At 39.9% G+C, this 20,694-nt stretch overlaps 1 protein-coding gene across 1 annotated transcript; it reads left to right on the forward strand.

Annotated features, from left to right (window-relative positions):
- The first annotated feature begins 15,369 nt into the window (after positions 1-15,369).
- Positions 15,370-20,393, forward strand: LOC129558728 (olfactory receptor 10H4-like). The gene is made up of 2 exons (XM_055430104.2): positions 15,370-15,460; positions 19,432-20,393. The coding sequence occupies exons 1-2, from the start codon at positions 15,424-15,426 to the stop codon at positions 20,391-20,393; spliced, it is 999 nt and encodes a 332-aa protein (XP_055286079.2). The 5' UTR covers positions 15,370-15,423.
- The last annotated feature ends 301 nt before the right edge of the window (positions 20,394-20,694 follow it).

Genomic DNA, 20,694 nt, shown 5'->3' on the forward strand with positions numbered 1-20,694 from the left:
TATTTATGCACCCAACATAGGAGCACTGCAATATGTAAGACAATTACTAACGAGTATGAAAGGGGAAATTAACAACAATGCAATAATAGTGGGAGACTTTAATACCCGACTCACACCTATGGACAGAACAACTAAAAAGAAAATTAACAACAAAACACAAACTTTAAATGATACAATATACCAGTTGGACCTATTAGATATCTGTAGGACATTTCACCCCAAAACAATGAATTTCACCTTTTTCTCAAGAGCACACGGAAAGTTTTCCAGGATAGATCACACCCTGGGCCATAAATCTAGCCTTGGTAAATTTTTAAAAAATTGAAATCATTCCAAGCATCTTTTCTGACCATAATGCAGTAAGATTAGATCTCAATTACAAGAGAAAAACTATTAAAAATGCCAACATATGGAGGCTGAACAACACCCTGCTGAATAACTAACAAATCATAGAAGAAATCAAAAAAGAAATCAAAATATGCATAGAAATGAGAGAAAATGAAATCACAACAACCCAAAACCTGTGGGATACTGTAAAAGCAGTGCTAAGGGGAAGGTTCATAGCAATACAGGCATACCTCAAGAAATAAGAAAAAAGTCAACTAAATAACCTAACTCTACACCTAAAGCAACTAGAAAAGGAAGAAATGAAGAACCCCAGGGTTAGTAGAAGGAAAGAAATCTTAAAAAGTAGGACAGAAATAAATGCAAAAGAAATAAAAGAGACCATAGGAAGAATCAACAAAGCCAAAAGCTGGTTCTTTGAGAGGGTAAATAAAATTGACAAACCAAAGCCAGACTCATCAAGAAACAAAGGGAGAAAAACCAAGGCAATCAAATTAGAAATGAAAATGGAGAGATCACAACCGACAACACAGAAATACAAAGGATCATAAGAGACAACTATCAGCAATTATATGTCAATAAAACGGACAACTTGGAAGAAATGGACAAATTCTTAGAAAAGTACAACTTTCCAAAATTGAACCAGGAAGAAATAGAAAATCTTAACAGACCGATCACAAGCACGGAAGTAAAAGCTGTAATCAGAAATCTTCCAGCAAACAAAGCCCAGGTCCAGACAGCTTCACAGCTGAATTCTACCAAAAATTTAGAGAAGGGCTTTCACCTATTCTACTCAAACTCTTCCAGAAAATTGCTGAGGAAGGGAAACTTCCAAACTCATTCTATGAGGCCACCATGACCCTAATCCGAAAACCTGGCAAAGATCCCACAGAAAAGAAAACTACAGGCCAAAATCATTCGTGAACATAAATGCAAAAATCCTTAACAAAATTCTAGCAGTCAGAATCCAACAACACATTAAGATCATACGTCATGAACAAGTGGGCTTTATCCCAAGAATACAAGGATTCTTCAATATCCACAAATCAATCAATGTAATACACCACATTAACAAACTGGAAAATAAAAACCATATGATTATCTCAATAGATGCAGAGAAAGCCTTCGACAAAATTCAACATCCATTTATGATAAAAACCCTCCAGAAACTGGGAATAGAAGGAACATACCTCAACATAATAAAAGCTATATATGACAAACCCACAGCAAGCATTATCCTCAATGGTGAAAAACAAAGCATTTCCCCTAAAGTCAGAAACAAGACAAGGGTGCCCACTTTCACCACTACTATTCAACATAGTTCTGGAAGTTTTGGCCATAGCAATCAGAGCAGAAAAAGACATAAAAGGAATACAAATTGAAAAGAAGAAGTAAAACTCTCATTGTTCACTGATGACATGATCCTCTACACAGAAAACCCTAAAGACTCTACCAGAAAACTACTAGAGCTAATCAATGAATACAGTAAAGTTGCAGGATATAAAATCAACACACAGAAATCCCTTGCATTCCTATACATTAATAATGACAAAATAGAATGAGAAATTAAGGAAACAATTCCATTCACTGTTGCAATGAAAAGAATAAAATACTTAGGAATAAATCTACCTAAAGAAACAAAAGACTTATGTATAGAAAACTATAAAACACTGGTGAAAAAAATCAAAGAGGACACTAATAGATGGAGAAATATACCGTGTTCATGGATTAGAAGAATAAATACTGTGAAAATGAGTATACTACCCAAAGTAATCTATAGATTCAATGCAATCCCTATCAAGCTACCAATGGTATTTTTCACAGAGCTAGAATAATAATCTCACAATTTGTATGGAAATACAAAAAACCTCGAATAGCCAAAGCAATCTTGAGGAAGAAGAATGGAACTGGGGGAACCAACCTGCCAGATTTCAGGCTCTACTACAAAGCCACAGTCATCAAGACAGTATGGTACTGGCATAAAGACAGAAATATAGATCAATGGAACGAAATAGAAAGCCCAGAGATAAATCCCCGCACTTATGGACACCTTATCTTTGACAAATGAGGCAAGAATATAAAATGGAGAAAAGACAATCTCTTTAACAAGTGGTGCTGGGAAAACTGGTCAGCCACTTGTAAAAGAACGAAACTAGAACACTCCCTAACACCGTACAGAAAAATAAACTCAAAATGGATTAAAGATCTAAACGTAAGACCAGAAACTCTAAAACTCCTAGAGGAGAACATAGGTAAAACACTCTCTGACATAAATCACAGCAGGATCCTCCATGACCTATCTCCCAGAATATTGGAAACAAAAGCAAAAATAAACAAATGGGACCTAATTAAAATTAAAAACTTCTGCACAGCAAAGAAACTATAAACAAGGTGAAAAGACAGCCTTCAGAATGGGAGAAAATAATAGCAAATGAAGCAACTGACAAAGAATTAATCTCAAAAATATACAAACAGCTCCTGCAGCTCAATTCCAGAAAACTAAGTGACCCAATCAAAAACGGGCCAAAGAACTAAACAGACATTTCTCCAAAGAAGACATACAGATGGCTAACAAACACATGAAAAAATGCTCAACATCCCTCATAATCAGAGAAAGGCAAATCAAAACCACAATGAGGTACCATTTCACGCCAGTCAGAATGGCTGCGATCCAAAAGACTACAAATAATAAATGCTGGAGAGGGTGCGGAGACAAGGGAACCCTCTTACACTGTTGGTGGGGATGCAAACTAGTACAGCCACTATGGAGAACAGTGTGGAGATTCTTTAAAAACTGGAAGTAGAACTGCCATACGATCCAGCTGGGTATACATACCAAGGAAACCAGAATTGAAAGAGACACATGTACTCTAAATTTCATTGCAGCACTGTTTATAATAGCTAGGACATGGAAGCAACCTAGGTGTCCATCTGCAGATGAATGGATAAGAAAGCTTTGGTACACATACACAATGGAGTATTACTTAGCCATTAAAAAGAATACATTTGAATCAGTTCTAATGAGGTGGATGAAACTGGAGCCTGTTATACAGAGTGAAGTAAACCAGAAATAAAAACACCAATACAGTTACTAATTCATATGTATGGAATTTAGAAAGATGGAAACGATAACCCTGTGTCAGTTCAGTTCAGTTCAGTCGCTCAGTCATGTCCAACTCTCTGCGACCCCATGAATCACAGCACACCAGGCCTCCCTGTCCATCACCAACTCCCAGAGTTCACTACAAGACAGCAAAAGAGACACAGGTGTATAGAACAGTCTTTTGGACTCTGTGGGAGAGGTGAGGGTGGGATCATTTGGGAGAATGGCATTTAAACATCTATATTGTCATATGTGAAATGAATCAACAGCCCAGGTTTGATGCACGATACAGGATACTCGGGGCTGGTGCACGGGGATGACCCAGAGGGATGATATGGGGATGGAAGTGGGAGAGGGGTTCAAGAAGAGGAACACATGTACACCCAGGGCGGATTCATGTCAGAGTATGGTAAAACCAACCAATATAATATTGTAAAGTAATTAGCCTCCAATAAAAAAAAATAGATAACCAATAAGAACCTACGGTAAGGTAGAGGGACCTCTACTTAATATTATGTAATAACCTATATGGGGAAAGAATAAATACTTGTATAACTGAATCACTTTGCTATATACCTGAAACTAAGACAACACTGTAAATCTACTACACTTCAATATAAAATAAAAATTAAAAAATAAAAATGCTTCTATGTATATATATATATATATATATATATATATATATATATATATTCTTTACCACTGTGCCATCTGGAAAGCCCCATATAAGGGGAATTATAGAGTATTTGTTCTTCTGTGACTGCCTTCTTTCACTTAGCATAATGTCCTCAAGGTTCATTCACATTGTCTCGTATGGAAGAGTTTATTTCTTTTTTAAGGCTGAATCATATTCTATTGTATGTATGGGCCACATTTTCTTTAACCACCTATCCATCAGGAGACATGTAAATTGCTTTACTACTCATACAGCCTAGGTTTTAAATGTTACTCCAGTTGTTTGGGCTTTGTGACCCTGCACAGTTGATTAGTCTGAGTTCAACTGTTTCATTTAGAATTATTTTGGAAAGAAAAGCACTTGAAAATGATAGTACTTTTTGTTGTTAACGAGCATAGGCATTAATTAAAGCAACATTGAGGTACTCAGCTTACTTTATGAAAGTAAATATAAATTAAGATATTATTCAATACCAGCATACTGGCAGCAAAATTGATATGCTATACACATAACTTGACTTCCCAGGTAGTTCAGTGGTAAAGAATCTGCCTGTCAATGCAGAAGAGGCAAGTTTGATCCCCATGTCAGGGAGATTCCCTTGGAGAAGGAAATGGCAACCCACTCCAGTATTCTTGCCTGGGAAATCCCATGGACTGAGGAGCTTGGTGGGTTACAGTTCATGGGGTTGCAAAAGAGTCAGACACAATTTAGTGACTAAACAACAACATAGACATAATTGGAGACATTGTGAGTTGTCAAAGATTTTTTCTGGACAGAAAAGGGCAGATTTATAAAGATGTTTAAATCATTGAATATTAAAGTCTAGAAAATCTGAAAGGACTCCTACAAAACACTAGAAGTAATGGATAAAATATTACAAACATTCTCCTAAATGCATACATGAATTTATACCTATGTGAAACGAATCGCCAGTCCAGGTTTGATGCATGATACAGAATGCTCGGGGCTGGTGCACTGGGATGAACCAGAGGGATGGGATGGGGAGGGAGGTGGGAGGGGGGTTCAAGATTGTGAACACATGTACACCCGAGGCAAATTCATGTCAGTGTATGGCAAAATCAATACAATAATGTAAAGTAATTAGCCTCCAATTAAAATAAATAAATTTTAAAAAATAAGGAAATCTCAAAGGGTTAGCAACAAATATCCATTAATGGATTGGTGGATAAACAATATATGGTATGTCCATATAATGTAGCATAATTCAGCCCCCCTCCAAAAAAAAAAAAACAAGCAAAAAAGCCTTAATGTCCTGATACATAATGCAACATGGATGAATTGTAAAAGAAGCCAGACACAAAAGGGCACATATTGTGTGAATCCATTTAAGTGAAGTGTCTGGGACAGGTGAAATCAGGACAGAAAACAAATTGGTGGTTTCAAGGAGCTGAAAGTGGAACAGAATGGGGAGTCACTGCTTCACAGGTGTGTGGTGATTTAAAAAAAAATATGGTCAGTGGTACGATGAGGGAATCCTAGGGGACTGTGAGAGCTAAGTGCAGGTCAAAGACCAGCCTATGGCTTTGAAGCCTTGCAGATGACACCACCCTTATGGCAGAAAGTGAAGAGGAACTAAAAAGCCTCTTGATGAAAGTGAAAGAGGAGAATGAAAAAGTGGCTTAAAGCTCAACATTCAGAAAACTAAGATCATGGCATTTGGTCCCATCACTTCATGGGAAATAGAAGGGGAAACAGTGGAAACAGTGTCAGACTTTATTTTTTGGGGCTCCAAAATCACTGCAGATAGTGATTGCAGCCATGAAATTAAAAGACACTTAATCCTTGAAAGGAAAGTTATGACCAACTTAGACAGCATATTAAAAAGCAAAGATATTACTTTGCCAACAAAGGTCTTCCTAGTTAAGGCTATGGTTTTTCCAGTGGTCATTTTTGGATGTGAGAGTTGGACTGTGAAGAAAGCTGAGTGCTGAAGAATTGATGCTTTTGAACTGTGGTGTTGGAGAAGACCCTTGAGAGTCCCTGCAAGGAGATCCAACTAGTCCATCCTAAAGGAGACCAGTCCTGGGTGTTCATTGGGAGGACTGATGCTGAGGCTGAAACTGCAATACTTTGGCCACTTCATGCAACGAGTTGACTCACTGGAAAAGAGTCTGATGCTGGAAAGGATTGGGGGCAGGAGGAGAAGGGGACGACAGAGGATGAGATGGCTGGATGGCATCACTGACTCGATGCACATGAGTTTGGGTGAACTCCGGGGGTTGGTGATGGACAGGGAGGCCTGGCGTGCTGCAGTTCATGGGGTTGCAAAGAGTCGGACACGAATGAGCGAGTGAACTGAACTTAGAGGGAGTTACTCATTGGAAGGACTGATGCTGAACCTGAAGTTATAATACTTTGGCCACCCACTGTGAACAGCTGACTCATTGGGAAAGACCCTGATGCTGGGACAGATTGAGGGCAAAAGGGAAAGAGGGTCGCAGAAGATTAGACAGTTTGCTAGCATCACTGATTCAATGGACATGAATTTGCGCAAACTCCGGGAGCATGGCGAGGGACAGGGAGGCCTGGCGTGCTGCAGTCCATGGGTTTCACAAAGAGTTGGACACAACTTAGTAACTGAACAACAACACAGGGGTTCATGCTTAAAGCAAGACGTGAAGGGTAAGGAGGTGTGATCCAGAAAAGATAGGCAGGTGAAAGAGGGGTTTCTCAAAAGGCACAACAAATGTAAAAGTTCAGGGTGACAGACGCATAGTGCATTTGGGGACAGTGTTATGTCTGGTGAACCCTGGAGAGCTGAAGGTGGCTAGGGGCTTTCTGGGATGTGTAGGCATACAGATGGAAAGGTCATGGGTGTGTAAGATCATGAAGGCCACCTGAAGAGTTTGTTCCATTGGCAATAGGGTACTTTAAATATTTATGTAATACATAGATTGGGCTTCCCTGGTGGCTCAGAGGTTAAAGCGTCTGCCTCCAATGCGGGAGACCCGGGTTCGATCCCTGGGTTGGGAAGATCCCCTGGAGAAGGAAACGGTAATCCACTCCAGTATTCTTGCCTGGAGAATCCCATGGACGGAGAAGCCTGGTAGGCTACAGTCCACGGGGTCGCAAAGAGTCGGACACGACTGAGCGACAGAACGGACGGAACGGAATACATAGATTAAATAACTGAAATGTATTGCATGAGGTAAACATACTCATAAACATTTGGGTTGTTTCCACTTTAGGATTCCTATGAATGGTATCCCTATGAACATCTAGTACATGTCCTTTAACGGATAATACATTTGTGTTCCATTGGGTCTGCACCTAAACGTGTAGTTAATGAATCATGTTGTTGTTGTTGTTTAGTCACTAAGTTGTGTCAGACTATTTTGCGACCCCATAGACGGTAGTCCACCAGGCTCCTCTGTCCATGGGATCTCCCAGACAAGAATACTAGAGTGGGTTGCCATTTCCTTCTCCAGGGGATCTCCCTGACTCATGGATTGAACCCACATCTCTTGCATTGGCAGGCATGTTCTTTACCATTCTGCCACCAGGGAAAACCATAGTGGAGTCATATGAGTCATAGCATAGATCTATATTCAGCTTGAACCGCCAATCCACTTTCCAAGATGGTGTACCAAGGAGTTGGTTTCAGACACAAGCAGCATGGTCAGATTCTTGTATGCAGAGAGCCCTTTATGGCTTCTGTGAGGGGAGTAGGCTGCTGAGGGCAGAGATTGGTACGAGGAGATGCAGGAAGTGATGGGGAGAGAGAGGTGAGGGCATCTAGGATGAGCTGAGTGGCCAGAATTGAGGCTGATTACAAGGCTGAGAAGACGACGCTGCAGAGCATTTATGACATTACATGTGTGGCTTTTTTCTATAGGAAAGGAGGTCAATTCTCCCACTCTCCGTACACTAGTAGTGTTCTACAATTCAGTTAGGACACTCACAACCTGCAACTGGTGTCAGAACTCACAGGTGAAGTGCTCAGTCCCACAAGACTGCTCCCACTTTGGCTGTCAGTCTTCACTGACTGGAAAGTTGGATGTTTCCATGATCCATCCCTCCCCTTTCACATCCTACATGTTGCTAAAATAACTCATAGAATTCAGAAAAGTGCTTTAAATTCCTATTACCAGTTTATTATAAAAGATAAAACTCAGGAATAGACAAATGGAAGAGAAACTAAGGGAAAATTATGAGGGAAGGAACAAGGAGCTTCCTTGCCCTCCCTGGATGCACCCCACTTACCAGCAGCTCCATATGCTCATCAGCCTGGAAGCTCTCCAAATCCCATTTGGGGATTTTCTGTAAAGGGATAAGCACAGAGCCCTGATTGATTAAATCACTGGCATTGATGCTTAAATCAGTCTACATTCCCTCTTCTCTCCCTGGAGATCTCGGGAGTGGGGCTGAATGTTCCAGTCTTTTAAATCTTGCCTTGGTATTCTGGAGACTAGATCCATCCTGTAGCTACCTAGCAGCCTGTAAGCCCTTATCATTTCATCAGCAATCAGCATAAAAAAGATACTATCACTCCTAAGCTGTCAGGAACCATGGGCAAAAACTGAAGGATCAATTTGTTATATTTTGTTCCCAGGGTGGTTTTATGCTAACATCAGGCCTCCTGGATTGGATCAGCAGGGAAATGGGGATAGTGTAGAACTTGATCAGGAAGAAGGTGAGGTTTTCCAGTTTGGCTAGAAGACAGAGCACCTATATTACCCAAGAGTAAGGTATTATTTGCTCAGTCATATCAACTCTTTGTGACCCTGTGGACTGTAGTCAGGCAGGTTCCTCTGTCCATGGGATTTCCCAAGGAAGAATACTAGAGTGCGTTGTCATTTCCTCCTCCAGGGGACCTTCCCAACTTAGGAATTGAACCTGGGTCTCACTCATTGCTGGAGAAGGCAATGGCACCCCACCCTAGTACTCATGCCTGGAAAATCCCATGTATGGAAGAGCCTGGTAGGCTACAGTCCATGAGGTCACTAAGAGTCGGACATGACTGAGCGACTTCACTTTCATTTTTCACTTTCATGCATTGGAGAAGGAAATGGCAACCCACTCCAGTGTTCTTGCCTGGAGAATCCCAGGGACGGGGGAGCCTGGTGGGCTGCCGTCTATGGGGTCACATAGAGTTGGACACGACTGAAGCGACTTAGCAGCAGCAGCAGCAGCAGCTCCCTCATTGCAAGCATATTCTTTACACTTTGACCCCAAGAGAAAACCACTCTCCAAGACTCAGCTCTAAATTACTCTTATTCTGGGAAGCCTTCCAACTGCCCTTATCCAAGGGCACAGCCCTGGATTCCCATTCTGGGTTCCTGCTCTCCCTCTGACAGTACCTTGACCCCAAGCAGTTGAAGGCATCTGTATCCAGCTCTGTCTCCCCCAAGACTGGGAGCTTCTCTACTCTCAGTAAGGGCTGAGGTCTCCGGGGTCAGAGAGAGGCAACCAGGAGTCTTCACTTTGAATGGGTAGATGGAGGAGGAAGTAGAGACTGCCAATCCCAGAAGGCCCCCTGAGGTTCCTCCAGCATCTCCTGACCTTGAAGACTGCATATCCAGGTTGGTTTCATGAAGGGGCTCTTGGGAAGTCTCCTGGAGCCTGAAGCAGGGATAAAGCAGTGTATCAGTTCCAGGAGAGCTTATATCTGTCCCCACACCTGCCTGTGGATGCTGCTGACAGCAACAAGCAAGAGAGTTTCTTCTCCCATTCCCTGCTGGCTGTTTCTTGGAAGAGGTAACTCAAGCAGAGAAGGACCTCCCTCAAGCAGAGGAGGGAAAGGGTAGGAAAGCAGAATCATACCACTGTTGGTAGCACTGCTCAACCTGGGGATGAGGTCAGGGCCAGAAAGAAGAGTAGTAATAGAGGACTGTAGCTTTGGGAGGCTCCTGGGAATCATTCGTTTGCCCATCTGGGTCCCTAGCTTTTGCTTAGCGCCTAGGTGCCTTTTGCAGCTTCTAGGTCAGCAGTTCTTACCCCAGGGTGTTTCTGCCTGACACTGGACATTTGGATATATCTTGATAATTTTAAATTTTTCATTTATTTATTTTCAATTATGAAAGTATGATAACACAATTACAGGAGACTTGGAACACAGAACAAAGTTGCAGGAAGCAGTGTTAGTCTCTCAGTCATGTCTGACTCTTGGTGAACCCATGGACTGTAGCCTGCTAGGCTCCTCTCTCCATGGGATTCTCCAGGCAAGATCACTGGAGTTGGTTGCCATTCCCTTCTCCAGCAGATCTTCCTGACCTAGATCCAACCCACATCTCCTGAATTTCAGGTGGATTCTTTAGTTATGGTATCTATTACAATTACTTTTTTAAGTATATAAATTAAGATTTTTAGTTGGAGTTTCAATATCAAACTCTCAAAAATTAATAGAGTGAATATATAGAAAAGTAGAAGGGTATAGTAGACCTGAAAAGCACCATGAACCAATTCAACATAATTAAGATGCATACAATTTTCACACAACAGTAGGATACAAATTCTATTCAAGTTCCCATAGACTATAATCTAGGAGACACTGGAACATATCCAGGAACATAAAACAAGGTGCAAAAATTTCATGGTCTAAAGGTACTGAAATCATAGAGTCTGTTCTCTTATCACTGTGGAATTATGTTAGAAATCAATATCAAAAGATATTAGAAAATAACCCACACATTTTCAAGTGCAATGTGACATTTACGGACAGAGATCTTTGACTTGGCCATTTAAAACATCAATATAGTTTAAAAAAACTGAAAAAAATACAGAGGGTGATTGCAGAGAAGAAAGCATGTAGATGAGAAATTAATATGTCTTGATAATTTTTTATTGTTATGATTCATTGTGGGGAAGGGATGCTCCTGGCATCTGTTAGGTTCAGACCAGGGATGCTGTTAAGCATTGTACAATGAGAAGGACAGCCAAGAAATGATCTGGCCCCAAATATCAAGAGTAGTAGGAGGTTGAGAAATTGTGCTCTAGGTATGTTTTGTCTCAGCTGCTGTGTCTTGAGCCGGTACTAATCTTAAGGGGAGACTCTGGGGGAGTATGAATTGGATGCACTCAGTGATGTGTGTGATGTTTGCTCAACACCTGTGTGTGAACCATTCTCTGTGAGACCAGAGGAAACAGAATTCTGTTCACCTGTCAGAGGAATTGGGAGAGACCAGTCTCAAGGATCACGGCTGTTCCACCAAGACAGAGGTAGGAAGGCAGACTGTAGGGGTGAGGCAGGGGCTGGAGAAGAGAGTGGATGTTGGATCAGCCTCCTGGGGGTAGGGGGAACAGTATTGTGTGGCTACCAGGGGGACTGAGTACTCCACTGAGGTCAGAGACCATGAGTTTAGAATGGGGCCAACTGGTGACATGTGATTCAGGATGGCAGAAAACCAATCAGAAGAAGGAGCACTATCTCACAGTCTGTGATAACTACATTTAAATATTATTTATTTTTACTCAGAGGTAAACTCTGAGCCCTTTATGTGAATCCTCACAGACCCACTGAAGGCAGCTCTCTAGGAACTTTGATTTTTCAGAGAGGAGGCTCAGAGCTGTACAGTTCTTTCTCAAAGATACACAGTGGGAGAAAGGGCTTGAACCCTGGGTCTGAGGACTGCTTACCTTGTGCATGTTTCAGAAAATTCTCTCTGGAAATCAGAATGGAGTGGGGGCAGAGGAGGGGACAGAGGAGGCATGTGGAGGGTGATTCAGGAGAGAGGAGATGGAGTCCTATGAATGTAGAGGAGTGGGAGAAACTGAGTACTTCTTGGGGAAGGAGAATGTTGAGTGAATGGAGGGACGAAGCATGGAAGGCAGTTGACACTGCAGACTGCAGGAGTGAGGCAGGGACTGGAGAAAAGAGTAGAGGTTGGATCAACCTCCTGGGGGTTGACATCAATGTCTTGGTTTCTTGGTGGAGTGCATAGATGGTCAGAAGAATTTTTTGGCCATAAATGCATCTTCCTCACTTCATAGAGCATCTTCACTCCAGCTAAGGTCCTCACTGTCCTGGCAATTCTGTGTCCTCCCAGTTCCAGGTTCACCATTACTGTGGGGGATTCTTGAGATAATGCCTTAAGGAGACAACTAGGGTATGCAATGAGGGGGAGCCTTGTCTCACAGTCAAGGAGTTTAGGAGCTCTGGGCAGCAACATAACTCAAGTTATTGATAAAAATATATTTTAAAAGCTTCATTATGGATTTCATCTGTTGAGGTTTGAGTCAATGGTATTTCCAATTTGCTGCTTTGATTATCATGGGTTTGTCCAAGATCCTTCTCGTATTTCATGAATGTATTCCAGTTTTTTTCTTGTTTTGACAATCATTTCAAAATACTTCATGTGTACTCTTAGATTTGTATGTGTTCTTGCAGGTTAAATATTGTTCTCTATATGCAATTTTAAATGGATTTTAATCTATTTTTTAAATTAATGAGACTTATTAGAGAACTTTAAGGTTTACAGAAAAGCTGATCAGATAGTATAGCAGGTTCCCACTTACCTCCTTTTTCTGCACACAGCTTCCTCTATTATTTATGTGTTGCATTAATGTTGTCCATTTGTTACAACTGATGAACCAATATAGATACAGTATAATTAACCAATGTACAAGTTTACCCTAAGCTTCACTCTTTGCATGGTACATTCTACGGGTTTTGCCAATGTGTGATAACATGTACCCACTGTGCCAGTTTCACAGAATAGTTTCACGTTCTACATTTTCAATGTGTCCAAAAGGAATTATGCTGGAGAGGTCATCCTGTGTTTTGCCTGATTCACTCCATCTTATTGTAAAATTTCATTTACACTGTTAGGTACACATCTAACATCTGCTTGGGGATCCAATACATTTTACCTGGACTCTCCCCAGTGGTACCAATAAACTTTTCCAATCCCCCCTACAACAACAATGCTACAAGGAACATCCTCTTGCATTTGCGTGTGTTAGTTCCTCAGTTGTGTGTGACTCTTTGCAACCTGGTGAACTGTAGTCCACCAGGCTCTTCTGTCCATGGAATTCTCCAGGCAAGAATGCTCGAGTGGATAGACATTCCCTTCTCCAGGGGATCTTCCCAACCCAGGAATCAAATCCAGGTTTCCCACACTGCAGGCGGGTTCTTTACCATCTGAGCCACCAGGGAAACCCACTGGAGTGGGTAACCTATCCCTTCTCCAGGGGATCTTCCCAACCAAGGAATCCAACTGGGGTCTCCTGTGTTGCAGGTGGATTCTTTACCAGTTGAACTACCAGAGAAGCCCATCTTGCATCCTTCCCTGTAAATAAGTTTAAGAAGCAGAGATAGACTTAGGATCAAATTTGCTGGTGTACAGAGCTTGTATATTCTGAATTTTCACCATTCTACATTTTCAGCAGTGGCATAGGAGGATTCCTATGCCCCATAGTCCAGTTGACATGGAATTTTCTAATTTGGGGAATTGAATGCTGCTGTATGCAATAAAATCCCATTGCTGTTTTCCATTAACCACCTTGACCCCCTTTTTTATGAGCATCTTCTCATTTTCATTGGTAACTTCCGTGATTTATCTGCTCATATCCTTTGCTCATATCTGTATCAAAGTTCCTACTTGTTTTTTTTTCTAGATAGTATTTCTTTGTCAGTGTTACAGAATGGAATTTATTTTTTCCTAACTTTTCATCTGCCAGATCATTTTATCTAAAATATCCCATGTGGAACAAAAATACTTGATGTTTTCAAACATTTTAAAAATTACCTGAACACTTCTGGTTTTAAAAATCAACAAAGTAATTCTCTTCTACTTTTTCCTTTTAATTTTATGGCTTAAATTTAATATTTAGATCCTGAATCCAAATGGTCTTCATCTTTGCATGTGGTCTTAGGCAGAAATTCAAATTTACTTTGCTTCATAAAATATAGTTTTCCCATCACAAAGGAGTAAACAATCCATCTTTTCCCTTAAATTCATGCTGCCACCTTAATAATATATTAGATGTTGAATAATGAAAGGATATTTTCTGAGATGACCAAACCATTTCATGAGTGTCTATGTCTATTCCAGTTTTCACACTTTATAAAATGACTATGACTAAAGCATGTCTTGCTATCTAGGAGGGCATCTCTCTCCTGCTTAGTTCATTTTTATAACATTAGCAGAGTTTTGTACTGACCCTATTTTCATAATAGATTTTTGCTTTTTTTTTTTTTATCAAATTCACAGTCAATACACTGGAATTGTAACTACAGTTGCACTCATAATTTGGAGGACAGCTGGCATCACTACAATGTTAGCTCATTTGAGAATATAGTGTATTTTCATATATTCATACTTTTATTAGTGGTTAAATTTTTTGTCTTTGGAGGTACTGAATATTTTTTGTTAACTCCTAGGTATTTTATAACAGAGGTTTTCAAAGTGTGATATGAGGACCGATGAGGGTCCCAGAGACATTTTCTGGGGGTCCATCATGTCCTACTTCTCCAATTGCATTGTGTGAGTGCTGTCATGTCTGACTTTACGATCCCATGGACTGTAGCCCACCAGGCTCCTTTTCCATGGGATTTCCCAGGCAAGAATGCCAGAGTGAGCTGCCATTGCCTACTCCAAGAGATCTTCCTGACGCAGAGATCGAACCTACATCTCCTGCATTGGGAGGTGGGTTCTTTACCACCTGAGCCACCTGGGAAGCCCCTTTCCAATTACAGGTGTGAATGTGTTTTCATCATATGCTTCAGCTAAAAACAATGTATTTACCACAGACTAAATGAAGAAGCAGACATGAACATCAAGCTGTCTCTTATAAGGCAGTCATTAGGCATATTTTTAAAAATGTAAAACTAGGCTATTCTTCTCACTAAATGTTTTTGAAAACGGAATTACACTTAAATAAATGTTACCATCACTAACTTGAAACAGGTTTACTATTATTCTTTAAAATGTACTAACTAAATACTTTAAATATTCTCTGCTTTAATTTTTAGCATGGTAAAAATTAATAGCTACAGTCCACCTTAACAAAAACCCTTTAGGAGCCTCAACAGTTATGGAGTTTTAGTAAAGGGATCCTAAGACCAAAATGCTTGAGAGCTATTTGTTTATAATATGTGTTTCTTTGGGAGTATTATCTTGATTTTAACTTAAGTTGCATATTTTGAATGATTGTTACGGTGTAATACCTTGAGAAAGACTGATTTTTGGAAGCTGATCTCGCCTTCTGCGGCACCATGCTCTCTTACTGCACTAACATATTATGTCTCAACTCTTTTATCTTTCTAGATGCTCAAGTCTCTTCTCTTCCAATCCTTATATATATATTTTTTCTTTTTTCTTTCCTTGTAGCATCATTCATGACTTTCAGTTCCATGTTAAAGAACAGCAGAGACAGTGAGTAACTTTGACTTGCTTCTGATCCTAAAATAATACACATAAACTTCCCCACTTAGTATACTACTTTTCAGTTTTGTAGTATATTCTCTTTATCTAGCTAAGAAAGTTCCCTTAGATTTCACGTTGCAAAAGGATTTTTAAAACATCATAAATAGATATATAACAAATCATTATGTCGTGCACCTGAAACTGATATCTTATATGTTAATTAAATAAAAAATCATAATTGTTGAATTTTAGAAAATATGTTCTTTACTTGATAAAAATACTTATACAATTTTTTAGTTTATGTGATGATTCACATGATAGGTTATCTGATGCTGTGCATCCTATCATTCATGGGATAAACCAATACCACTTGATCATACTATATGATTTTTACTACACTATTTCATTTGACTTGATAATATCATATAATGGATTTTCAAATCTACATAAATAGGTAAAGTGAGTCCATAATTATAAACATTCTGACCTGGTTTAGAATCAAGATTACATTAACATGATGAAATGACCATGGTAGATTTCAACTATTTTTCTGTTATTTATATTTTTGAAGATTATACATAAAGTATTCATAAACTGTTCTTTAAAAATTTATGAGCATTCACTTATAAACCCACTGGGGTTAATGATTATAGAAAGAGAAGGTCTTTAACCATTTCAATTTCTTTAAAACTTTTTTGAATATCCACAGTGTCTATTTCTTTAACCAGCTTTGAAATTGTACATGTTTCTGAGAATGTATTCATTTCATTTATTGTTTGAATTTCTTAACATATTTTTCTTATTATTTTCATTGATTTAGAAATGTCATTTATTTCTGTAGTTATTTTCCAATTTTAATTTTGTGTTTTCTCATTGGCAATTGTCTCCTTGTTTCTATCTTATTAATCTTTTCCAATCGCTTGATTCTGGCTGTGTTAAGAATGATTTGCTTTCTGAATAAAGTCTTATGACATATATGTATATGTATGCTTAAAGCAATGTTTCCCGTGACAGTACTGTTTTTAGCTTATAAATTTGACATTTGATGATTAAATTATTACAAATATTTCTTCATTCATTTTATGACTTGCTGCAGAAAAAATATTATTTAATATTATATTGAGGTTCTAACTTATAGAATTTGGAAAGGTATTTCTTCTCTACTGATTTCCAATTTTAATGCACTACAATCTATATAATATTTATACTTTGACGTGTATGGAGGTTTGCTCTATGTCCAAACAGAAGGCCAAGTTTTGTTAAAATTCTCTATATGGTTGAAAATTATGTTTAGTCTCTGCTTGGTGAAGAGCCTAAGTATATTCAGGAGTTAATGTATGAATATTATTATTGCATAATAATTAATAATTCTCAAACTGCATTTCTAAACCCTATCAAAACTTGCAACCTCAGTTTTAAAATCTACCTATCTAGTTTCAATTTATATATTTCTGTCTCATATCTATTTCACTGAAAGTTGTGTTCATTATTTTTTTATTAATTATATAGGGTACATCGTTGTTGTTGTCATTCAGTTGCTAAGTCGTGTCTGACTCTTTGTGACCCAATGGGCTGCAGCACACCAAGCTGTCCTGTCCTTCACTGTCTCCCAGAGTTTGCTCAAATTCATGTCCATTGAGTCAATTATATAGGCTATTTATAATATTCTTCTTTCTTCCTTGGTTTGCACATGTGTGTAATTTTTAAATTTCAGTATGTATTTAAGCTACTAATATTTTCCTTCATAGCCAAAATAACAAGCTCATACTTAAAGTTAATAATTGAATTAATAATGATCTCTTCATATTATTAATACCTCATCATTCACCCATAACAAATCAAATTCTTCTCTATATCCTTAATAACACCTTACAACTAGCTTATCTAAATCCACATCAAATCTAGTACCTATGTTGGATGTGATTGTTCTGTTCCTTGAATTTCTCTTCACCCTTTCCATGACCCTGGCTTGCTGATGAGATTCAACTAACTGTTCTTTGAAAGTTTTCACCTTCTGGATTTCCTAATTGCTTCTTCTTGGCATCCTTTAGCTTGTTCCTCCATCGTTTGCACATGATCACTCTTTCTGATGCTCAGCTATGCCAATGGGCACATTTTCAGTCTGGTTCCAGTATCCTTTAGCACTAACACACAGTTCAGTGAAAGTTCCATTGCACTGTTGGAGAGATGTTTTAGGTTTGTATCCATGCACAGACCACTTCTCCAGGGAACCTGGTTCATTTTATTGGCATGTGGTAGCAGAGATTTTATGACTATTATTTCATTAAATTCTATTTTTTTCTGCTTTCAACATTGCTTCTTCATTTTCCTTTGGTGAACATTTGCCTGGCATATATTCACCAGTCCTTTTATTTTCAAATGTTCTCTTCAATTTATATATATATATATATATACATACAATAATCTGGTTTCTCTTCAGATTGCATAAATAGGCTTCCAGTGAAGTAGGAAATGGCAACACAATCCAGTATTCTTGCATGGAAAATTCCATAGACAGAGAAGCCTGGCATGCTACAGTACATGGGATCGCAAATGGTCATAACTGAGTGACTGAGCAGACACAGGCTTCCCAGGTGGCGCTAGTGGTAAAGAACATGCCTGCCAATGTAGGAGGCACAAGAGATGTGGGTTCAATCTAGAGGTTGGAAAGATCCCCTAGAGGAGGGCATGGCAACCCACTCCAGTATTCTTGCCTGGAGAATCCCGTGGACAGAGGAGCCTGGTGGGCTATGGTCTGTAGGGTCATAAAGAGTTGGAAGCAACTTAACATGCATGCATATACACACACACTGGATACAATGGCAGAAATGAATTCAGTACTAAAAGAAGACAGTACTGAAATAAAGACAGACGGGTTACTCAATTAAAAGAAAAATCTCTCAGAGAAAAAATTATTTTTATAAATACAAAATCCAACCTAGAACAGGTACAGTATTCAAGAAACTATGACCCTGATCATCCATGTCTGTCTTGATTACAAACCTGGATATTCTATTTCTTTTCATCACTGTTAATAAACACCTAGGAACCAAAACTATGTCTTAAGTACTTGATTCACTGATGTTTATCACAATGCTGAATGGCAAAAGCTATAATGATTTATTCCAACTTACTGATGGAGACTGTGTGACCCAGAGAAGCTAAGCAAATGGATATATGGTAAGCCCCCTACATACAAATGAGTTCCATTACCACAGTGCTTTCATAAGTGTAATTTTCTTTCAAGTCCAACAAAGTTAGCTTAGGTACCCAATTAACACAATTGGCTATACAATACTGTACCATTATCAGCTTATAATACTTTTCACACGAAAAAAATACTTAGAAAATAAACACAAAAAATAAAGAAGACATTTTTAATCTTAGAGCACAGTACCTTGAAAAGTATAGCAGGTCTCACCAAATATGTGAACCAACTTATGTGAGTGGACATTTGAACACAGGTTTATATCTTTGAAAGTTTACAACTTGAAGGTTCATATGTTGGGAACTTCCTATACAGTATGAAAAAAGAAGTGAAGTGAAAATGTTAGCTGCTCAGTCTTGTCCGACTCTTTGTGACTTCCTGGGCTGTAGCTTGCCAGACTCTTCTGTCCATGGAATTCTCCAGGCAAGAATACTGGGGTGAATTGCCATGCCTTACTTCAGGGGACCTTCCCAGGGATCGAATTCTGGTTTCCTACATTGCAGGCAGATACTTTACTGTCTGAGCCACTAGGGAAGTCCAACTTCTGTGTATAGTATGTGCTTAGTTGCTCAGTCGTGTCCGATTCTTGTGACCCCATAGACTGTAGCCTGGCAAACTCCTCTGTCCATGGGATTCTCCAGGCAAGAATACTGGAGTGGGTTGCCATTTCCTTCTCGATCTGTACAGTGTAGAGCTCTTCAGTTGGCCTTTAATGTATGCTAGAGCCTCTGTTTTAACTACTGTGCCTTCATTCTCTTTCTGATCTCCCCAGATGCAGCATCCTCGTCTGGTCAGAACTACAGCACAGTGTCTGAATTCATCCTCATCGGCTTCTCCAACTTCCCTCAGCAGCTCCTGCCCACCTTCTTCCTGCTGTACCTGCTGATGTACCTGTTCACACTGCTGGGGAACCTGCTTATCATGGTCACCATTTGGAGGGAGCACAGCCTCCACACCCCCATGTACCTTTTCCTGTGCGCCCTCTCCATCTCTGAGGTACTGTTCACTGTTGCCATCACTCCTTACATGCTAGTTCACATGATCTCCACCCACCACTCCATCACCTTTGTGGCCTGTGCCAGCCAGATGTTCTTCTCCTTTACGTTTGGCTACACCCACTCCTTTCTGCTCATGATCATGGGCTACGACCGCTACATCGCCATCTGCCACCCCCTGCACTACAACGTGCTCATGAGCACCCGTGACTGTGCCCGCCTTGTGTCCTCGTGCTGGGCTGGTGGCTCAGTCATGGGGATGGTGGTGACACTGATAGTTTTTCATCTCACCTTCTGTGGGTCTAAGGAGATACACCATTTTTTCTGCCATATTTTTTCCCTCTTGAAGTTGGCCTGTGGGAAGGAGACAGCTTCTGTCACCATGGGTGTGATCCTGGTCTGTGTCACAGCCCTGATGGGGTGCCTATTCCTCATCTTCCTCTCCTATGTCTTCATCGTGGCTGCCATCTTGAGGATCCCCTCCACTGAGGGCCGGCACAAGACCTTCTCCACCTGTGTCTCCCACCTCACCATAGTGGTCGTGCACTATGGTTTCGCCTCCATCATCTACCTCAAGCCCAAGGGCCCCCACTCTATGGACAGTAACACGCTGATGACTACCACCTACACGGTCTTCACTCCCTTTCTCAGCCCCATCATTTTCAGTCTCAGGAATAAGGAGCTGAAGAACGCCATACAGAGAAGCTTCCGCAGAACTTTCTGTCCCCTAAACTCCTAACCACCAGTATAGGGTAGAAGGGTTGGAGGCAATAATGCCTTTCTTCATAGAACTCTTGTGATGATACATGTATATGAAAATACCCGCACTCCTTAGGAGTATGATGTATGGTAGCTATTTGACTTCCTCCAATTTCCCCCCTCTTATAGCCTCAAGCCATCATATCTTGTTTATATCCAATGTGATGAACTGTATCCCATTATCTATGCCTAGGAATATGCTACCTACGTATAGGCAGGTGAGCAATATCACAAGGATGTGTCAGGACCCTGATGTACGTGATTCTTCTTGAATGGATTAT

The sequence above is a fragment of the Moschus berezovskii genome, chromosome 8 (assembly GCF_049115385.1).
Source record: "Moschus berezovskii isolate FMDL1 chromosome 8, NW_MosBer_1.0, whole genome shotgun sequence".
Classification (NCBI taxonomy): domain Eukaryota; kingdom Metazoa; phylum Chordata; class Mammalia; order Artiodactyla; family Moschidae; genus Moschus; species Moschus berezovskii.